Here is an 18166-nt window from a genome sequence, read left to right on the forward strand (position 1 = left end):
GGCTCTGAGGAGCTAAGTACACATAACTCTGCATCATGGCACGTAAGAGAAGGCTTGCTGCTGCAAATGCTAGTGAGTCAGGAGAGAAAAGAGAGAGAAAGAGCATCCCATCCCTGATACAGTGCAACTCTATAGACCCACAAAAATCCACCAAACAAAAGAAGCATCAACTCTTAGTTAAACTTGTAATATATGAATAGGTAGCTGCAAGTAGGTTTTAGCCCCTTCTGACAAATGGTTTAGGTTCTGTTTTGTTTAGGAAGACGAGATATTTTTCTGAACTTGTCAGATGGAATTCAGATAAACCCCTTGATCACAGAATCACAGAATGATTCTTAGAACCCCTTGATATATATGTGTTGATGGAACAAGCAAAAGAGACAAGAAGTTGAACTGGCTCAAGTTTTACCCTAAGAGCTTAAGCAATTGTTATTATTATTTAAAAATAAAAAAATAAAAAAAATTGTAATTTCAAGTTCAGCAGCAAGAATCCTAATGCAATATTTTATTTCTCCTTTAAAATCCATCAATTTCCCTCAAAAATGGTCTGTGGTAACTACAAGGCTGAAATTAGTTAGCCTTGCTAAATTAATTAATCACAATAGTTCAATCTTTTGTTACGGATGCAGTATGCTCTCATCATTAATTAATTTGGCCAGAAAACACAGTTGAAATTGGTTTATAGATTAGATCTATGCAAAATCACATACAATAGGAATTACTCCTCTCTAGGGGGGTGCCAATTCAGTTCAGTATTAGACTTCAGCTAACAATATGAGGATTAACATCTGATCTGTGTATCTGAATCTGTACTGAACTTCAAACTTATCTCAGAATGTCTGATTGAAAGTATAAATTAATTTTTAACTGCATCATCTTGTACAAACCTTGTTCCTTCTATACAACAGTTGCATACACATCTAACAGTAAAAACGTATCACCTCACATCCTCAGAACATCCAAGGATTAAACAGGCAAAGAAAATAGCTTGAGAGTGCTCATAGTAACAAAATGTGAATCTGAGGAATAAAAGTATCTCTTCAATTATTTGTTAGCCTAACACAGACAATTTAGCCTAACACAGACAAAATTTTAGCCTAACACAGACAAAAAACCCGGACAGCACACTCCACTGATTTCCCAGTTGCAGAAATACCTGTTCGAAACATTTCTGTAGTGATCCTCATGTAATGATTCGCATTATGCAGCAAATAAAACCTCCATTCCTTGCCTATGCTTAGATGACTGAGATGTACAGTAAAGCCAATGATTTCAGATTTGTTAAGCACTGAAATACTTCTTTTCCATTAGATCCATATTTCTTTTTTTTTAATTTCTATTTGTCATCTTTTAGTTGGACTAACTTATGTCTAGCATTACACTTTTTAAGGGGTCTCAGTTGTCACAAAAAGAGTCTTGAATATTTCTCACATTTAGAGACAAAAAGTTGCAATGAAAACTCTGATTTTTAATCTGGGTTTCTGAACTGGTCACAGGACACAGACCTTGTCCTTGTTTTTCCAAATTTGCCCCTTGATGTCATCAGAAAAGGACCAAGAAGTAGGCAGACAGAGACCTGAGGAGTTTCTCTGGGACAAGGAGACTTACCCCAGGTAATCTGGTATCCAGTCTCCCCTACAAAGACCAACTCCAGACTCCATTTGTTTTAGGCTGCTACATGACTTAAACGTCGCTCTTGTCAGGAGTCGTGAAGTGGAGCTGTGGGAGACCTGTTCTCACTTGTTTCTTACCGTATATCCCCTGTAAAAACAAGTTAATTAATTTTGCTCTGCTCTGCTGGTTTGAGTTCTGGACAACCTGGAGGCACAGTGCAGAAGCACGGCCAGTCTTTTAGGCAATGAAGTTCTCAGGTTGCTTGTCATTTCCAGACAGATCCACATTTGTTGACAATAAAGTGAATTAGAGAGAGAGGAAACAAGGCATGTATGAGTTAGAGAATGGGTCATACATGAAAACAGCTTGAAGCTGTTAATACCTAATGCTGCCATTTAATAAATAATAAAGAAGCTGGTGCTAGCCATACAGCAGTGTTTTAGATCTTTAAAAGGCTGTCTTGGCCTAGGTAATGTTCTTAAATGCTTTTGAAAAAAGGGGTTACAGGCAGCATTTAATGTTTGCTTCTGTACTGATTTTTGTACCAAAATGCACCTCTCCCCCTGAAGAGTAAGATCTCCAGTGCTCTGCTGAAATGAAAACAGCAAAATCATCCATCTTAAGTAAGGAATACAATGAACTGAGGGTCATATCTCAGAGTATATGTCAGAAACAAATTAGAGAACACTAAAAACTGGTGCATTAACTCCTTGCTTCTGTGCAGTCACACCTTATCTACCTATGAAATAAATAAATGCAGGGTAGCTGAACATACAATTCCATGTAAGGACTGAAGTGAAAATATATTTATGCTGTATTTTTTCTGAGAAAAATGCTGGGTATGTATGTTTAACAAGCCAGTAAACCATTTTTGTTCCGTTTTGGATAGCAATACCATGGTTAGTTTCTGAAATCATACTCACTGACAGCACCTACTCAATATTTTGGGTGTTTTTACCCTTGCCCATGCATAGCCTCATGTCTTCTTTCTTATCCAAGCCTGCTCTGAAAACAGTTTTGTCGATTTTCCACATGTGATTTTCAATAGCACTCTTCATTATTAACAGTTGGGCACTTTACAGACACCAATGAATGTTTGTTCATAGGGCTCCCATGTGGTACAGCAGCAATATCTTCATTTCACATGTTAGGACATTAGGCAGAGAGAGAGAAAAATATATGCACACAAATTTAGTTCTGGTATGTTTCAGCTTTAGGAAGGCTGATGTTACAGTCTCACTGATGTAACTTTATTATATTTTCTCTCTGTTCATGAGAAGTACCAAGGCTTTAAAGATATTAAACAATCAACACTCAAAACAGGATCTCATTAAGTCCTTCTGAGTGGCAGTTGATGTTTCAGGAGTGGTGGAAGCTCACATCTACAGCACCAACCTCTGACACTTGTGCCATTGAACAAACCAACAGCCAGGCTAATCCATTACCTTCTCGGTAAATCTGTAATAAACAGGAATAAAACGCAAGAGTTGCACATATCTATTGGGAGGAAGATTGTTCTACACAGGCACAGCTCCATATTCACCGTTTCTCCCTGTCAGCCTTTATATTTCCCCATGCTCTACAGCATGCACTTGCTCTCCTTCAGTCCTGTTTATGGCCCCTGTCCCCAGTGCAAGTCTCAGTCCCTGAGTACCTTTAAATTCCACTCTTCATCTCCAGCTCAGTCTTATTCTGGAGTCTCTCCTTCAACTTCACTTTTCTTGTCCACCCCAAACTCTTCGAGGTCCCTGTAATAGAATATCTACTTTCTCCTACCAGAGTATTCTCTCTTTTCTTTGTCTGTGTTCTGCCAGTTCACAAGAGCCTGCTACAGCATCTCACCAGAGACTCAAAGTTACTACCTTACCAGGCCCCCCAGTTTTCTTCATTGGCCCCATCCTGTTCTTCAAGACCACCTTTATTTACTCCTAGTCCCATCTTCCCTTCCTGCAAGCTTAGATTTTTACTGCATTTTGCTGGTGTGACTTTTGACAAACTCTTTAGAACTAACATGGATGAAGCAGAAGGACACTAAAAGCAGAAGAGAGACCATTTTTCTCATTCCCAGCATAGCAAGGTATGGGCTGCACAGACCAACTATAAAGTGGGTGGAAAATGACTGGACTGCTAGTCTCAATAGGTTTTTAGCAGCAGTACAAATTTGTCCAGGTACCAGTAGCATTCCTGTGCAATCAATACTGAGAATATGTCATTAGAAACAGGGATGAAGGGACAAACTGCACCCCTAGCAAGTTAATGAATGATACCAAACTAGGAGGAGAGGGTGGTGCACAGAGTGGTGCAGCAAAGCTGTCAATAAGAGGGACCTCCACATGCTGGAGAAACGGCCAAACAGGAAACTCATTAAGTTCAGTACTGGAAAATGCAGAGACATGCACCTGGAATGGAATAACCCCCTGCAGAAATACAGAAGGGTCCAGAAAGCAACTCTGCAGAGAACGACCTGCGAATCCTAGGGGACAAGTTGAATAGGAGTCAGCAGTGTGTCCTGGCAGCAACAGAAGCCAAACACATCCTGGGCTGCACTAATATAAACAGAGGCAGGAGGCTGAGAGCAGAGCTTGTTCCTCTCTCCTTGGCACGTGCAGGACTGCTTCCAGCTTGGGGCTTCCAAGCTTAACACAGTCTTTGACAAACTGGAGCAAGTCCAGTGGACAGCCACCAAGATGAGGAGTTAACTGGAACAAATGGCATATGAGAAGATGCTGAGAGAACTGAATTTGTTCAGTCTTCAGAAGAGAAAGCCGAGGCCGGATCTTATTGCGGTCTTCAACTATATAATGGCAGACTTTAAAGGAGACAGAACCAGATTCTTCTTGGACACCCACAGTGAAAGGACAAGAGACATCTGACACAGCTTTGGGCAAAGAATATTACAATCACACATTAGGAAAAAGTTTTTCACAGCAAGAGTGGTTCAGCACTGTAACAAGAGTGTCCTGAGCAGATGTGGAGTCTCCATTCCTCAACATATACAAAACTCAACTGGATAAGGGCTTGAGCAACCTGATCTAACGTTGAAGTTAGCTTTGAGCAGGATGTTGACCAGATAATCTTCGGAGCCCTTTCAAACCTACATTACTCTGTGATTCTCATCTCTCAGTAACTTGCCTCAGCCCACAGTAGTAATTGCAGAGAAAGTCCTGTTTAAAAGCCATACAGCTGTGAGACGGTGCAGCCTCACAGGTTTATGTCAGAGAAGGATGCTTTTGCAATAAAGTCCATGTATAACCACAGAAAGAGGACACAACATGCATGAGACATGAAATTTCATACAATTTAGCCATCAAATGCAAACAAATTTTGACTGTGAACGGTGAGGTGCTTCAGGAGTTTGTAGCTTAAAATTGAGTAGGTCTTCTGGGGAAAATCAAACAAAAATAAACCTGATTTGACAGCATCCCCACACTACCAAATATCAGAGCTATATCTATAATACAAAGGTGTCTAGGCTGTCCAATGAAAAGTTTGGGTATTGGGTTTTTTTTGCATGACTATGGAAAGATTTTCTTTTCCCTTCATGATACTTAGAAAGTTGAGCCCTTTTATGTCAAAATGTTAAAAAAAAAATTTACTCAAGACAATCATCTAACACTGAAAATATGAGCTAAAGCTGGACATGAGTAACCAAAAAAGAGAGGAACCAAGGCAGACTTAATAATAAGCAGCATTACTGGAACTGTCTGTAAATAAAGTGGACTTTCGGTCTGGGGTGTTTAAAAATTTCTCTGCAGAATCAAATTTATTTTCACTTTGTGTTTTTTTTGCTTTGATCAAGAAGAAATAGCAATAGTACTTTAACTTATCGATGCACAACCTGCTTTAGCAATGTTTGACTTCTTAAGCTGCAATGTGCCTGGCAGCTATTCTTTATACATGTCTCTTGCAATTGTACTGATTCTGATATTTTTGCCATTAAAACTTTAAACTATGTGATTTTATATGGGTTTCTACCTCACCAACTTTCTCCATGAACCTAACTAGAATGCTCTTAGATTTTTAGTATCCTGCTGAAAAACATTTCCAGGATTTGCATGATTTATCTCTTATTGATACCTTCATAGCTTGCCAAGACAACATTATAAATACTTTTCAACCCATATGCTCTAAATAATCCAAACCACGCAAAAGTATTGTAAGGTAATAAATGTTCTCCAGTGGCTCATATGTTGGCAACACACACATTTTTCCTTGCTTATGTTTATCAATTTGGCTGATGGAGGAGTATCGTTTTACTGCAGAATGGAAGCAAACAGACAAAGCTGTTCTTTGACATACTAGCCCCCTAAAGATATCTACATCTTTGTCACTGCTACAGTTTCCTGGATACAAGGATTCTGTGATACGTAATTTGAAACAGGGATCTTACTGTCAAATTCAAGTTGTAACTAATAACCAAAACAGGGAACACTTACTTGAATTAACTTTCTCTAGACAGCAGCTGATACAAGTTACTTAATACTAACTACTGCTTGATAGAGATAGCTCAGCAAAACAAAAGTTTTAAGAATGCTTACTAGCTTTATAAACTGAAAACACAAACGACAACACGTTATGTGACATTTTATTTTTGCCAAAGATCAGATTTTATAGTACTTGTCTTCAATAGCAAAACTAAATTATGATTTTCAGAGTTAACACCATCTAATCTTCCACCTGTTTACAGATCAACTCGAAGAGGACAGAAAAAAAAAAAAAAAAAAGTAGGTTTCTAAAAACTGGAATATTTCTCATGGATTTCTGTATGAATAGATCTTGTCTCAAAAACCTGAATGACATGTAAAGTGGAGAAAAAAAAATAAAGGTAAATAGGAAGAAAGCAATAGGTATTACATATTTGAATTTTAGCAGAGCTATATGTAAAAAACAGTGGTGGCTATCTAGAAAGCATATTATGAGTTTCCAAGTCTTATGATTTAAGATTTGGCACCTACATTTTACGCTGCATCTTCTCTGCAGCTGCTGCTTTCTGCACAGCATCTTCCTAACTATTTTTATTTAGCATGAGCTGAGACTTCCTGTGTTACTGTAAATTTCCCTTCCCATTTCTTTCTAGCTTTGATGCCCTCTTGATGGCATCGTAGAAAGTTTTCCATAGTCATGTCTTAGCAACACAACTCAGTACTGAAGTAGGCTGTGGTGATCAAAGCACTGTTCTGCACCATAGCAAGTAATAAATTAAGAGGGAGGGAAGACTGGAAGCAGCAATCGAATTGGACATTTGCATTGCAGAGTGATGAGACACTGAAAAAATCTTCAAAGGAGAAGTACAGATTTTCCCTAGAAAATCAGTTAAAAGCAGTTTCCTTATTTGGATATGATGATCAAGATGGAAAAATACACTACTCACATAGCTTAGGAGTGGGAAGTGAAATGCATGGGCACTGAATGCAGCCCAGTGCTGCCTAGATGCTCACTGGTGTGTCATCCTCAGAGGGAGAGGAAGAGTCTCCCCTGTAACATTCAACAGTTACTCTACACAGATGGTGCTGCCTAGGTCCTGGGGAGGTAAGTTTGACAGTCGGCAGCATTGTGAGACAGCACATGAAACAGAATGTGACATATTCCACCCATATTGTCTGATTGTAGACTAAAATTCCACCCACTGGACGTGAAGTGGTTGCATGCACAGCTGTTCATGGTTAGTCACCGACTGCTTGTTTAAGAAGTCTTAGTTACTTCTGACTTTCAACCTTTACAATTATTTTTAACTTTTACTAACGGCTTCCATGCAGTGAGGAAAAGGGAGGCATCTTTTCTTATTTATATAGATGCGTGCTCTTATATCTTTAGTTAAGACTGTCACTGCAATGGTTGGAAGACCACTGGGATTGCTATGCACATCTATCAAATGGGATTTATGTTTAGGACAATCATATTTAAGCTCCATGTTTTCTGAGGACCATATTTCCTTTTTCTAGTAAAAGGTTAAAATAAAATGCCCAGACTGCTCCCAACATTGTTATCACTGTCTTGTCAAGGAAGGAGATTATCCTGCAGATTTAAGATCTTCTTGTCTCTAACAGGTATCACTGTAAGTATGTGGTAGGTTAAGTCTTGCAAGCAATATCTTACATGTTCAAAGTCTTGCACCAGAAGAAGAAATATCTTGAGCCAGATGATGTAAGAACCCTCCCAGCAGCTGAAATCTGAACTTGGCAGAAAAGCAGAAATGCCTTGCCTTGCCCAGTGTCACATTGATCAGGGTTCCTAATGACCTGTAGTAAATACTGACCTCTAGCAGTTCACTGGAAAGACCACCCAAATACATAGGGAGAGTGTACAACCTCAGATATAACTTCTCTCTGTACAAACAATTTTACAAACAGTCCCCATGATGAATGCAATGAAAGAAACACTTTAAATGAGAACGTTGAAGGACAGCATCTCCCCTCTAATTTCAGTTCTGATGCCTGAATAGATAAAAGAAAACTCCCTACAGACAGACCAGAGAGCTCATGATTAGTTTCAGTGTTGCACTGTCAACAATATCAAATTACCAAAATTATCAAAATCTCAATTTGTTGAAAGAAGTGGATGTGCTTCCATTGCAGGACTCTTCTCCTCTGTGTTTGTTTGGAGCTATGCCTTAGCTCTGGTCAGCCTTTCTTGTTGGTTTAATAAAAAATGCTGGCATTTGATGTTCACTTTGCAATTGCTGAAGGAACTGGTGCCAGCAACTAATGCTTTCCCTATCAGGGCAGATATGGCCAGCAGTGTTTGTTGTTTCGATAGCCACAGAGCAAGAGTCATCAAGGCCAATGACACAAAGTCAATTCCCCGTCTTCCTCCCGAGGGACATAGTGCAGTGTCTGTCTGAAGGGAGATGGTGACCACTTTGAGTCTTTAGAAACAGGAGACATACGGGTAGGATTAATTTTATGTAACTTTGGATCTGGGCATCCATCTTCATACAGTAGGTATCTGCACCAGAATGGGTCACTTTAGCCATCTTTTATAGTATAGAAAGAGAAACTGGCACTTCTAGAGCCTAACACATCTGGTCTATTTAAGAGACCATGTGTGTGTTCACAGTGCCTCTTTCTCGCTGTGTCTCCACAGACTAAGAAGGGAGTCCATGTGAAGGTTTGATGGTGCTGTCCATGCCGCATTGCCATTTGAAGTGTTCTAGGTGATGACTCTCACTGACACCCACTTCCTACCTCAAAAATGTATAGCTATGCAGTAGGTCCTGTGTCACATCTCCTAGACACATCTGACCTTATGGTCTCTTGAATGGCAACATATGCCTAAGGAGAGGAAAATGGAATAAAGATCTGGGTGTCTACATTTAATCAGATGAACCCCATCCACATGGACTGCCTCAATAACCATGTTTTTAGCTGCAAGTTTTAAATCTACATGGGAAGGACTTGGTATATGGAGCACTTCCTGGGTCTGTGATTTATGCCAAAAATACATCTGCTAAAGAAGCAAAGAAAGCTTTCTTCAATAAAAGAAAGCTTTGAAAGGAAGCTCAGAGAGAGAAGGTGAGATCCATCTCCCTGCCTTGGCAGAAAGGAGAAAAACAAGCAAGCATCACAGCTGCTTTACTCCTTTCCACCTTATCCACCTGGCCTCATCCAGGGGCACAAGGAGGCACAGAGCACCTGTGATCCTCAGCAATATGGGTTGGCTACTTCATGGTGCAAGCATGCTTGCAACAGGATCCACATCAGCACGTTCTCTAAGAAGAGCTGCAGAAACAGCAAAGCTGGTTTGTACAAGTCCCTCATAATTGTAATGTGTGAGTATCTCAGAATGTTTAGCAGGTTTATCTTTACATTTCCATGAGATAGGATAACTCCATGTTTTCCTGCCTCTTTCATTACAGTCATCTGTTGCTGTAAAATTGTCAGAGATATCAGTACAAGCTCTTAAAACAGGAACACCCCAAGTGTTCAAGAACCTGCCTGAGCACTCGAACTGTTCAAGAAAGGACATCAGAAGATATTGATGCTTTAGATAAAAACAATTAAAAAGAACAAATCCAAAACACTACATTACATAGTACTCCTTCTTGTGATGGAATGCCTCACACGACATTAAAAAAAAAAAAAAAAAAAATTGAATTTTGAATTCATTGTCACATTCTTTTCATTTTAAAATTTGGAAAAATCCTTTTTGTTTAGAACTCAGCACGAACAGCTAGAAAGAGTCATAATTAATAAAGCAAGGTAAAAAAATGCATGTTACATTAAGTAACTGTTTTTCAGACAGAGGGATTTGTGAACTACGGCAGCAGAGGGATTGATCTATATTTGTAATCTTTCCCAATTTTAGCAAGCATTAAAAATTAAAGCTGTGATCATACTGATTGGAACAGCAGGTTTAAAATATTTCAGTGTCAATTTCAGTATGATAATTAGGACTAAAGCTAAATAAATACTTCATTCTATTAGCCTAAACCTAGAGCCTTAGATACTCAACGATACTCGCAGACTAGCCACTGAAATTGAGGGAGCAATGAATGATTTTTTGTCTGATATTTCTGTTTATCCTGACTTGCCCTGCCTCTATCACTCACTACAGACTGACAGGCAACTCCCATCACCAGGCAGCTGGCAAATGAAGTCTGCTTTTACATGGGTTTTGGCCAAATTTGGAAGCAGCTCTAAGCACAGGCTACAAAGAACCTGAAATACAGGCACGATTTTACTTCAGATCTGAGAAGCGCAGACTCAGTGGGACGATACTGGAACACTGCACACTGGCAGAACAAAAAGGATTCATCTTTGCTGTTGTTTATAGGAATATATTGTGGTAAATTAGCTACTGAAAGGTTTCTTGGTTTTTCCCTGAATGAACAAAAACCTGCCAAAAAGCACAAGGAAATAACCAGAAATGGCCAGAACTCAAATTTAATAGTTAAGAACAAAAGAAATCTTTCCATTAGTTTACCTTAATAACCATGAGTACAGGATTTCCTGTGATAATAAACTACTAGGCAGCATTTAATAAAAAAACCTACTATAAATGTGATCGAGAAAATAAAATACATGTTACATTTGAAGAGAATTAAAAACATCACTAGCACTATGCCTTCTCCCTCTTACTGGAAGATACTGACACTGTAAGATAAGGGAAAGGTATTTTAGCTTGGCTCCCTATAAAAACAGCCACAAGGTCAGACATAAAAGGGGCCAAGTTAGAGAGAGCACAAGTTGAATTAATTAAACCCCTTCTCTTTTCTCAAAACCTGATCTCCCGTGATTTAGAAAGTCCAGAAAGGAGGAGATGGGTGTATTTTTCATATATTTTTCAAAATCATTCTTTTCTCTATCTATTTTTACGTTCTTCAGCTAGATATAGAAGTCTGTCATTATCCTGCAATAAGAGACAAAGCCTTTCAGAAAAGGAAACACAATTTGAAAGAAATAAAAAGTAACTTCAGAATGAATACACATGTATATGTGGCTATAGTTAGCACAATTTTGAATACTTATTAACAAAATCAAATTACCTTAGATGCTTTCCTTGCCACATATGGTAAATTTTTAGTTTTGTGACTGAAGACTTTTAATATTTTATCTGAGTATTAACAGACTATAACTTCAGCTCCAACCTACAGTGATTATTTATTGTCCTACCACTTGTACCACAGAGCACGTTAGCTGCATCTCAAATCCCTAGTATAATAGGATGATGCAATACAGATATTTCAATCCTACAAGCAAAACAGCACAATTCTGTTACACAGAAAGGTAAATAAGAACTGTGGAGGAGTCTTTCTGGGTCTTAGGTTACATTACTTATTATAGAAGCAGGCAGCCATATTGTAAACTGATCATGATCCATTTAAAATTTTGTTAGGGCTTTTGGCTTGGGAATTTTTGCCTTTACCAGTCCTACTGGTAGGTTATTCCAGAAGCTCACCATTTTGGTAGTCAGACATCTTCCAGTCTCCAGCATCAATTTATTCATTGCCAGATTACACTGCCCTGTGCTCTCCTTTTTCCCATAATCCAGTTGAAACTGATGAGATTAACAAATTAATAAAGCAAATTGGAAATTCATGCATTACAATATTTTCTAAAGAACTTAAACCCCGTGTTTAGATAATTAGTTTTTTTCCCAGACACTGAACACATATTCAAACTATTTTCACAGACTATTGGTGATTGGATTTGTGCCAAAGCACAAGAATAAAGCCTCCTATTTAATGTTGTAATTATAACTTTGTAAATACAGTCTTGCAAAATGAAAAGAAAAAAAAGCAATGCTTTTATCAATTTAATTCCATCAATACTATGCCTATTAAGAAAACACAATCATAGCAAGCATTTTGATACACATTTCTTATTACCACAGAAGATGTTCATTTGTATAACACTGTATGCAGATAAACCACCTGCACATCCAAGATCGTAAATTCACCTAATTACTGCCCCATCAATTGCATATGGCTAAAACACATGTCCAAGGGAGATATGCATCCTTGATCAGAAATGTCAGGAAATGGGGAATCCAGCTTGCTCCAGTGATTAAACTAAAAAAGTACATTAATTCTATTCTGAAGTGTCTCACCTTAATTAACTGTTCAAAAATAAAAGGACATTGTTTCCATAGTTCAACTTTTGTTTCAAGGTTATTCTTTGTTTTGATTCCTCCTGAATTAAAAGACACCCACTATAGTACATTTTCTGCCTGTGTATTTCAACTTCACAAACTCACTACTTCACTGTTTACGTATCTAAAGTCACTTACACACTTTTCGCCATAGGTTTGCACTGGACGTTCATGTAAAAAAGACCCCTTTAGCACAAAGTGCAGTTTCTCTCTCAAGTCACCAGTAATCATTCAAGATCGTTGTGCTCTGACATGTATTAAGTCTTCCTAGAGGCACTATATTTGGTTGCAGTAAAATGCATTTTGTTTGAACCAATTCAGTTAACAGATCACTGTATTGGACAGTCTGACATAACCGTTATCTATCATTTCACCAGTCTTTATTCCATCTGCTCCCCAAAACTGATTAATCATTTGCAAAAAGTGCAATCACATCATCTGCTTTTTTTCAACCAGATTCTGCTACCAGATTCTTACTCAGGCTGAGTTAGACTGTCTTTAAGAACATATGTTACTGTTCCCAGCAAGATGCTATATTGTGCAAATAAGTCTGACAGAGTCTGGCCCTCGACAGGGAAAGAATATCTTGCTTTTATTTTTTCAGAGTGATTCCATTTCTAACAAATTCACCTGTATCTCTCAAATAAATAGATACAGACAGAGATTAGGAAAAAAAAAATACACCTAACTCTTCAGTTTGATTCACTGAAGCCCAGTATAATAAAATGATGCAAAACTATGCTCATGTTCAAAACATGAACAGTGTGGGTATCGGTGTGTATGACTATATTTTCTTGGAAGCTACATTTCTATCAATTTCTACCACTTACTTCAGAAATTATGTAAACGGTTTCACAACTGACAATAAATATTTGAACCAAGGAAAATTATTCCTGCTCTTCAAAGTTACTTTTATCCTTCTATTCCAGACAAAAAAAAAAAAAAACAAAAAAAAAAAAAAACCCACAAACAAACACCTTCTATTGAGGAATAAAAATTTAAAAATCCCAAAAATCTTATCTTTTGAAATGCAGCATGTCAAACTTATGGTTAGCATATATCACCTCCCAGTGAAAAATGCAGGTTAATATGTACGTAGCTCTTAGGATAGCTCAGGAAGGTGGTTACTGGTTAAATACTGCCACTGAGTCAGCTCTAAAAGTTTGATTAGGAAGGATATTATGCTTCTGAACTACTTCCTATATAAGCCACTTCTCACACTGTAAAGGAAATAAGAGGAGAAAAATCCTCTTACTACCAGCTAAGAGATGAACAAACAACCACTCACACCCAGAAATGTGTGATGGTGGAAGTCTTTTTAGTATACTTCAGACAGTAATTCTAATATATTACAACAGGGGGGTTGTTTGCCATTCTTTAATCAATTATGATTTCATGTTTTCCCAGGAAACATTTATACTCATTATCCAATTTGTTTCTCATTTATGTACAGTTTTCCAAATTTACAGCTTACAGTCACAGTGAGCTGTGAATTACAGTTTTGTTTTGTTCTATGGTATTTTTTATGGTCTAGAAATCATGGATGATTCAATCAAATCACACAGTTCTTTACACAGAAAAATTAGGGCATACAGATTTTCACATTCTAATTCTCTCTGTCCATCTGCTCTAAAGAAGAAAGAAAAATGATCTGTGGCATTTACCTGTAGAAGGCTGGAGGAGCAGCTTCCCTCATCCCAAAGCTGCCCTGTTCGTTTTCAAGGTAGTAGGGTACCTGTTGGCTGTGGTGGTGGATGAAGGGTGAGAGCTGGGGCGCCGTTTGCAAGAACACCACCGGGCTTGGTGGGACATTGTTCAGGGAGTGAAATCCCGCCAGACTGCTGGACCCAAAAGATTCAGAAGTTGGGGCATAACTGAGGGTAGTAGAGCTGTACACTGGAGCTGTAGTACCGAAATCATAAGTGGCCCCTTCTGGGTAGTTAAAAACTCCTGTCTTGTTGCTTTCCACGTACATGTCGCTGAGTGATCTTTCCAGGGGAATCTTCAGCTGAGGTCTGCTCAGTGTCTCCAGTTCAGTGCCTTGAATCTGGTGCAGCAGGGTAACTCCAGAGGTTTTGGTGTGAAGGGTCATGGTCAGTGCTAATGGCAGTAAGCAAGGAACATATCTGCTTTTACTGTCAACAGCGAGATCGGCAGCTGGCAGTCCACCTAAAAAAAATACCAGAACTTATTCTGAGGCTCAGCCGAAATCATAATAAAGCAGCACTACACAGGTATTCCTCTAATCTCGGCAAGGAGGAGGATACAAACAAATGCAGAGTGAGCCCTGAAAACACACATTCTCTCTCTCCCTCCCTCTCTCTAACTTTTAGGAACTCCTCATCTACGCTAATATGCATTACAAGGTGCTGGCTACGAGCCAGGAACTCTTGCCTTGTGTCGACGTTGGTTTAAATATCACTTCAGGAACAATTAGGTTTGGAGTCATACCAAATAATTGTCCCACTAAATGTTGCTTCATTCTTACTAGTCATTTGATTTTTCACTTCAGAGTAGCCAGTGCTCCACAGCAACTAACGGGAAAGAACAGTTAAATCCAACCAGGAAGAGTAGTCCAGTGGCCAGGCAGATTACTGCCTTTTATTTCCTCAGCAGGCTCCAATCTATCTGTGCTTATCTCTCCTCCTGTTTGATTCATTTTCATGTTTGCTAGAAATATGTAATGTGTACATTGTAATGACCCTGGCTAGGACTAAGCTGTAACTGAGATATGGCAAAGCAGAATGTGTGTGTGCAAGCGTGTGTGTGCATGTGTGTAACGAGCCTCGGTCAATAAAACTAGCTAAAAATGAAGGGTGTAGGATATAAATATAGAAGAAAAGGTTTATAATATACTTGCATCAGTCATAGCAACTTGAAGTTGATAGAGTGTAATAGCAACAGTAACAAGTGAGGAAAAACTTTAGATTAGCCTAGCAATTTCTGTCTGCTTCTTTTTAGGCTGTAAAATGAAGAAACAAAGCATCATTCAGACTTTGACACAGTAAGATCCTGAAAACTAGGAAAAAATTATTTGATTGCATGACATGTGAATTGAATACAGGAAATTCTTTTTTCCTAGTCTTGTGAACAAAACTCTGCAAACTTGAGTTTTGAAATCAGACTAGAAATTCAAGTGATCTAAAATAATAAAATGGGATTGGCTTTAAAATAAACTGAAATGCCTCTTAAAGTTATATTTAGGGGAAAAAAAAAGGGAAGAGACAGAACATAATGAAAAAGTGTGGCAGGCATGCTTCATCTTGCAATCTCATTCCATGTAATTTTAACTTAGCACAAACCAGTTCTCCTGAACCAGCTAAATGAAAACCTCCAATAAATGTCTCAAGCTCTCTAGCTTTACTGCTGTGGTCTGTGGTTCAGTCAGTGAAACAGGCTAATCCCAACCCTAAACACATTAATATATGGGCTCTGGTTAGTATGATTTGAATACTAGGAAAGTTTATGCTATACTTAAACAATACCACAGTTATTCAGTTCAACCTTCAAAAAACCCAAGCAAACGAAAAACTGAAAATGCAAGTCACTAATATTTTCAAGAAAAGTTTATGAATAATGGTTTTATTTTCATATCAGTACTATGTTTTCAGAACTTCTACTAAAATAGACAAAGTTATTTATATTTGCAAGATTATTCTGAAGCATTATAAATTTGTACCTCCACAGGCACACAGCTAAGACAGCAGCACACACACAAATATGTGCTTGATAGATTTCCTCACCCACCCAGCCACCCTCCCTACCCTGTTCAAATTTCAGATTGTAGACTTTGATCAAAGAGATAAGCTTGTTTAAATAACACTGGACTAAACATGTTCCCAGTTAAAAGAATAATAATCAGACAATCATACCCAGCAGTTCAGAAAGTCTTCGAAGAGTTATTCTGAAAATATGCCAGACAGTGTGAGAGAAAAAAAAGAAAGTGTGTCCATGTTTGCATAGAGTGGGCGAATGTGCATCTGCAGACTCACAAAACAGCAAGCAAGCATAGCTCTCAGCGGCCAGTCTGCTGGGCTACACAGACTGAAATGAATGGCAGTTACGAGTTTAAGGCCAGTCACTCTTATAGATTTCATTTTGTGCTTCGATAAAACACAGAAAAAGCATTATCTTGTATTAAACTGCATAATCTGAGAATTAATGTGAATCTTCCTGCCATAAGAAGTACCTACTTCTATAATGTGCTTCAAAATGGACCTTACATTTTTATTTAAAGCATTATCCAGCGTGGATGTTATTTTAGAATTACTGTATTGACATGCAATAAAATGCTCCAGCATAATAGCTATGCAGAGGATGGAAGATATAAGTGTGCACACAGAGAGGTGACTACTCAGTGCACCCTGTGCAACCTCAGTGCTCCTTACATGCAGTTTTTAAAAACCTCAGTCATTGTTTTGGAATGCCTGTGTGTTTCCAGGGAGACAAATATTTGAAATTTCCATCATATACAAACAGCATTAAAACACACTGTAGGGTTAAGTAAAAGCACCATCACTTATACTCCATCCCATTCAAACTAGGGACCCTATGAGCAGCTTTCCACAAGCCAGTGGGAAAAGTTACAGTCCTGCTCCCTAAAAGGGCTCATCAATACACAGCTGTAGTATCCCTGCAGCACACAGCCTGGTACACATCTCGGAAGAAAAAATGTGAGTGCCACCAACAGGATACTAGGGGCTAGCTAGGAATCTCTGTGATAGCATCCTGTAACGTTTGTCTCACTTCTTCTGTGGAAGAAGAGCGAGAGCAAGAAAGGGCAAGAGTGAGGCAAGGGGCTGGTCAAGTCGAATCCCAGAAAGGTGAATTTTTGATTTGTGTATACTGCATAAAATCTACTTTTTTATTCTGCATCCTATATGTGGGATTTTTAGACACAAAAAAAGCTGTGAAATACAACAAATTATCAGAGGAGGTTACTTTTCTTGACCTGCATGGTGATGACTATCCTTCCTGCTCCAAATTAACACATGCTGCAAATTCATCCTGCTTTAGAGATGGTGTTAGATGTGTCTGCTGGTGGGCTTGCCTCCCAGGAAAATGAGACTTCACTTTCCAAAACCTGATCTTTGTGTTTAAAGGCCAGGACTTACTCCATCACCCAGTTTAATCATGCTGATCTATTAGATGTCAGGTTTTACATGTTATGAGCACAATATGAAAGTATGTACAGAATACAGCAATAATACTTGTTACTTTTTACCGGTGGGCGTGAAATCTATGCAAAAACCTGGTTTCACTAAATCCCACTTCATGTATGCCTTAAAAATATGCCAATCTCATAAACAAGGGCTTGCCTCCTTCACTGTGTAAAAACTCACATGTAGTAACGACAGAGAATAAATAAAAACATGAGTTGGCTGCAGCATCTTCATTTCCACTGCTAGACAGAAATGTTCAAAAATACTGAGTCAATGGAAAATCTGCCTTTTGAAATCTGATAATTTCTCCACTAATGTGTATTCAGCTGCAATCAAGCTGCTCTATGTATTTGTCTCATATTAATAAAGGCTTAATATTGTTTTGGAGTTACTGAGCACGTACTACAGGAGAAAGCCCTCTATCCCAGTCTTCCTCAGACACCCCTAAAAAACAGAGGAAAAATTTTTCTACAAATTCTGAAGATTTACTAAACTTATTACAGGTATAGATAGGCTTTTTTGCTATATTTCTGAAGTTCGGGAAGATACAAATAAAATTAATACTAGTTTTGATACAGCTACATTTATGGATACATGATATGCATATGTTAATGTAGGGAAGAAACAGGAAGGAAAGTGAGAACAGCAATTAATGAATACTGAAGAATCAGCAGGGGACAGTCCACCGTGACCGAGGATCACTGCAGACACGTTGGCAAGGAGGCTCAAAGCAGAAATTGGTTCTTCATACATAGTGACGTGTTCCCCTTTTTAAAATCTCAACATTTCTATTTTCTTTT

At 38.4% G+C, this 18166-nt stretch overlaps 1 protein-coding gene across 1 annotated transcript in view; it reads right to left on the bottom strand.

Moving 5' to 3' along the window:
- Positions 1-18166, bottom strand: part of ESR1 (estrogen receptor 1) — a gene marked incomplete at its 3' end in the record, with an annotated part of 135546 nt that overhangs the window by 45129 nt on the left and 72251 nt on the right. The window contains exon 2 of the mRNA XM_010076852.1: positions 13869-14373. Coding sequence (XP_010075154.1) covers positions 13869-14296 — 428 coding nt within the window. The remainder of the gene's footprint in view (positions 1-13868; positions 14374-18166) is intronic.

Source organism: Pterocles gutturalis, unplaced genomic scaffold, assembly GCF_000699245.1.
Source record: "Pterocles gutturalis isolate BGI_N339 unplaced genomic scaffold, ASM69924v1 scaffold5868, whole genome shotgun sequence".
NCBI lineage: Eukaryota > Metazoa > Chordata > Aves > Pterocliformes > Pteroclidae > Pterocles > Pterocles gutturalis.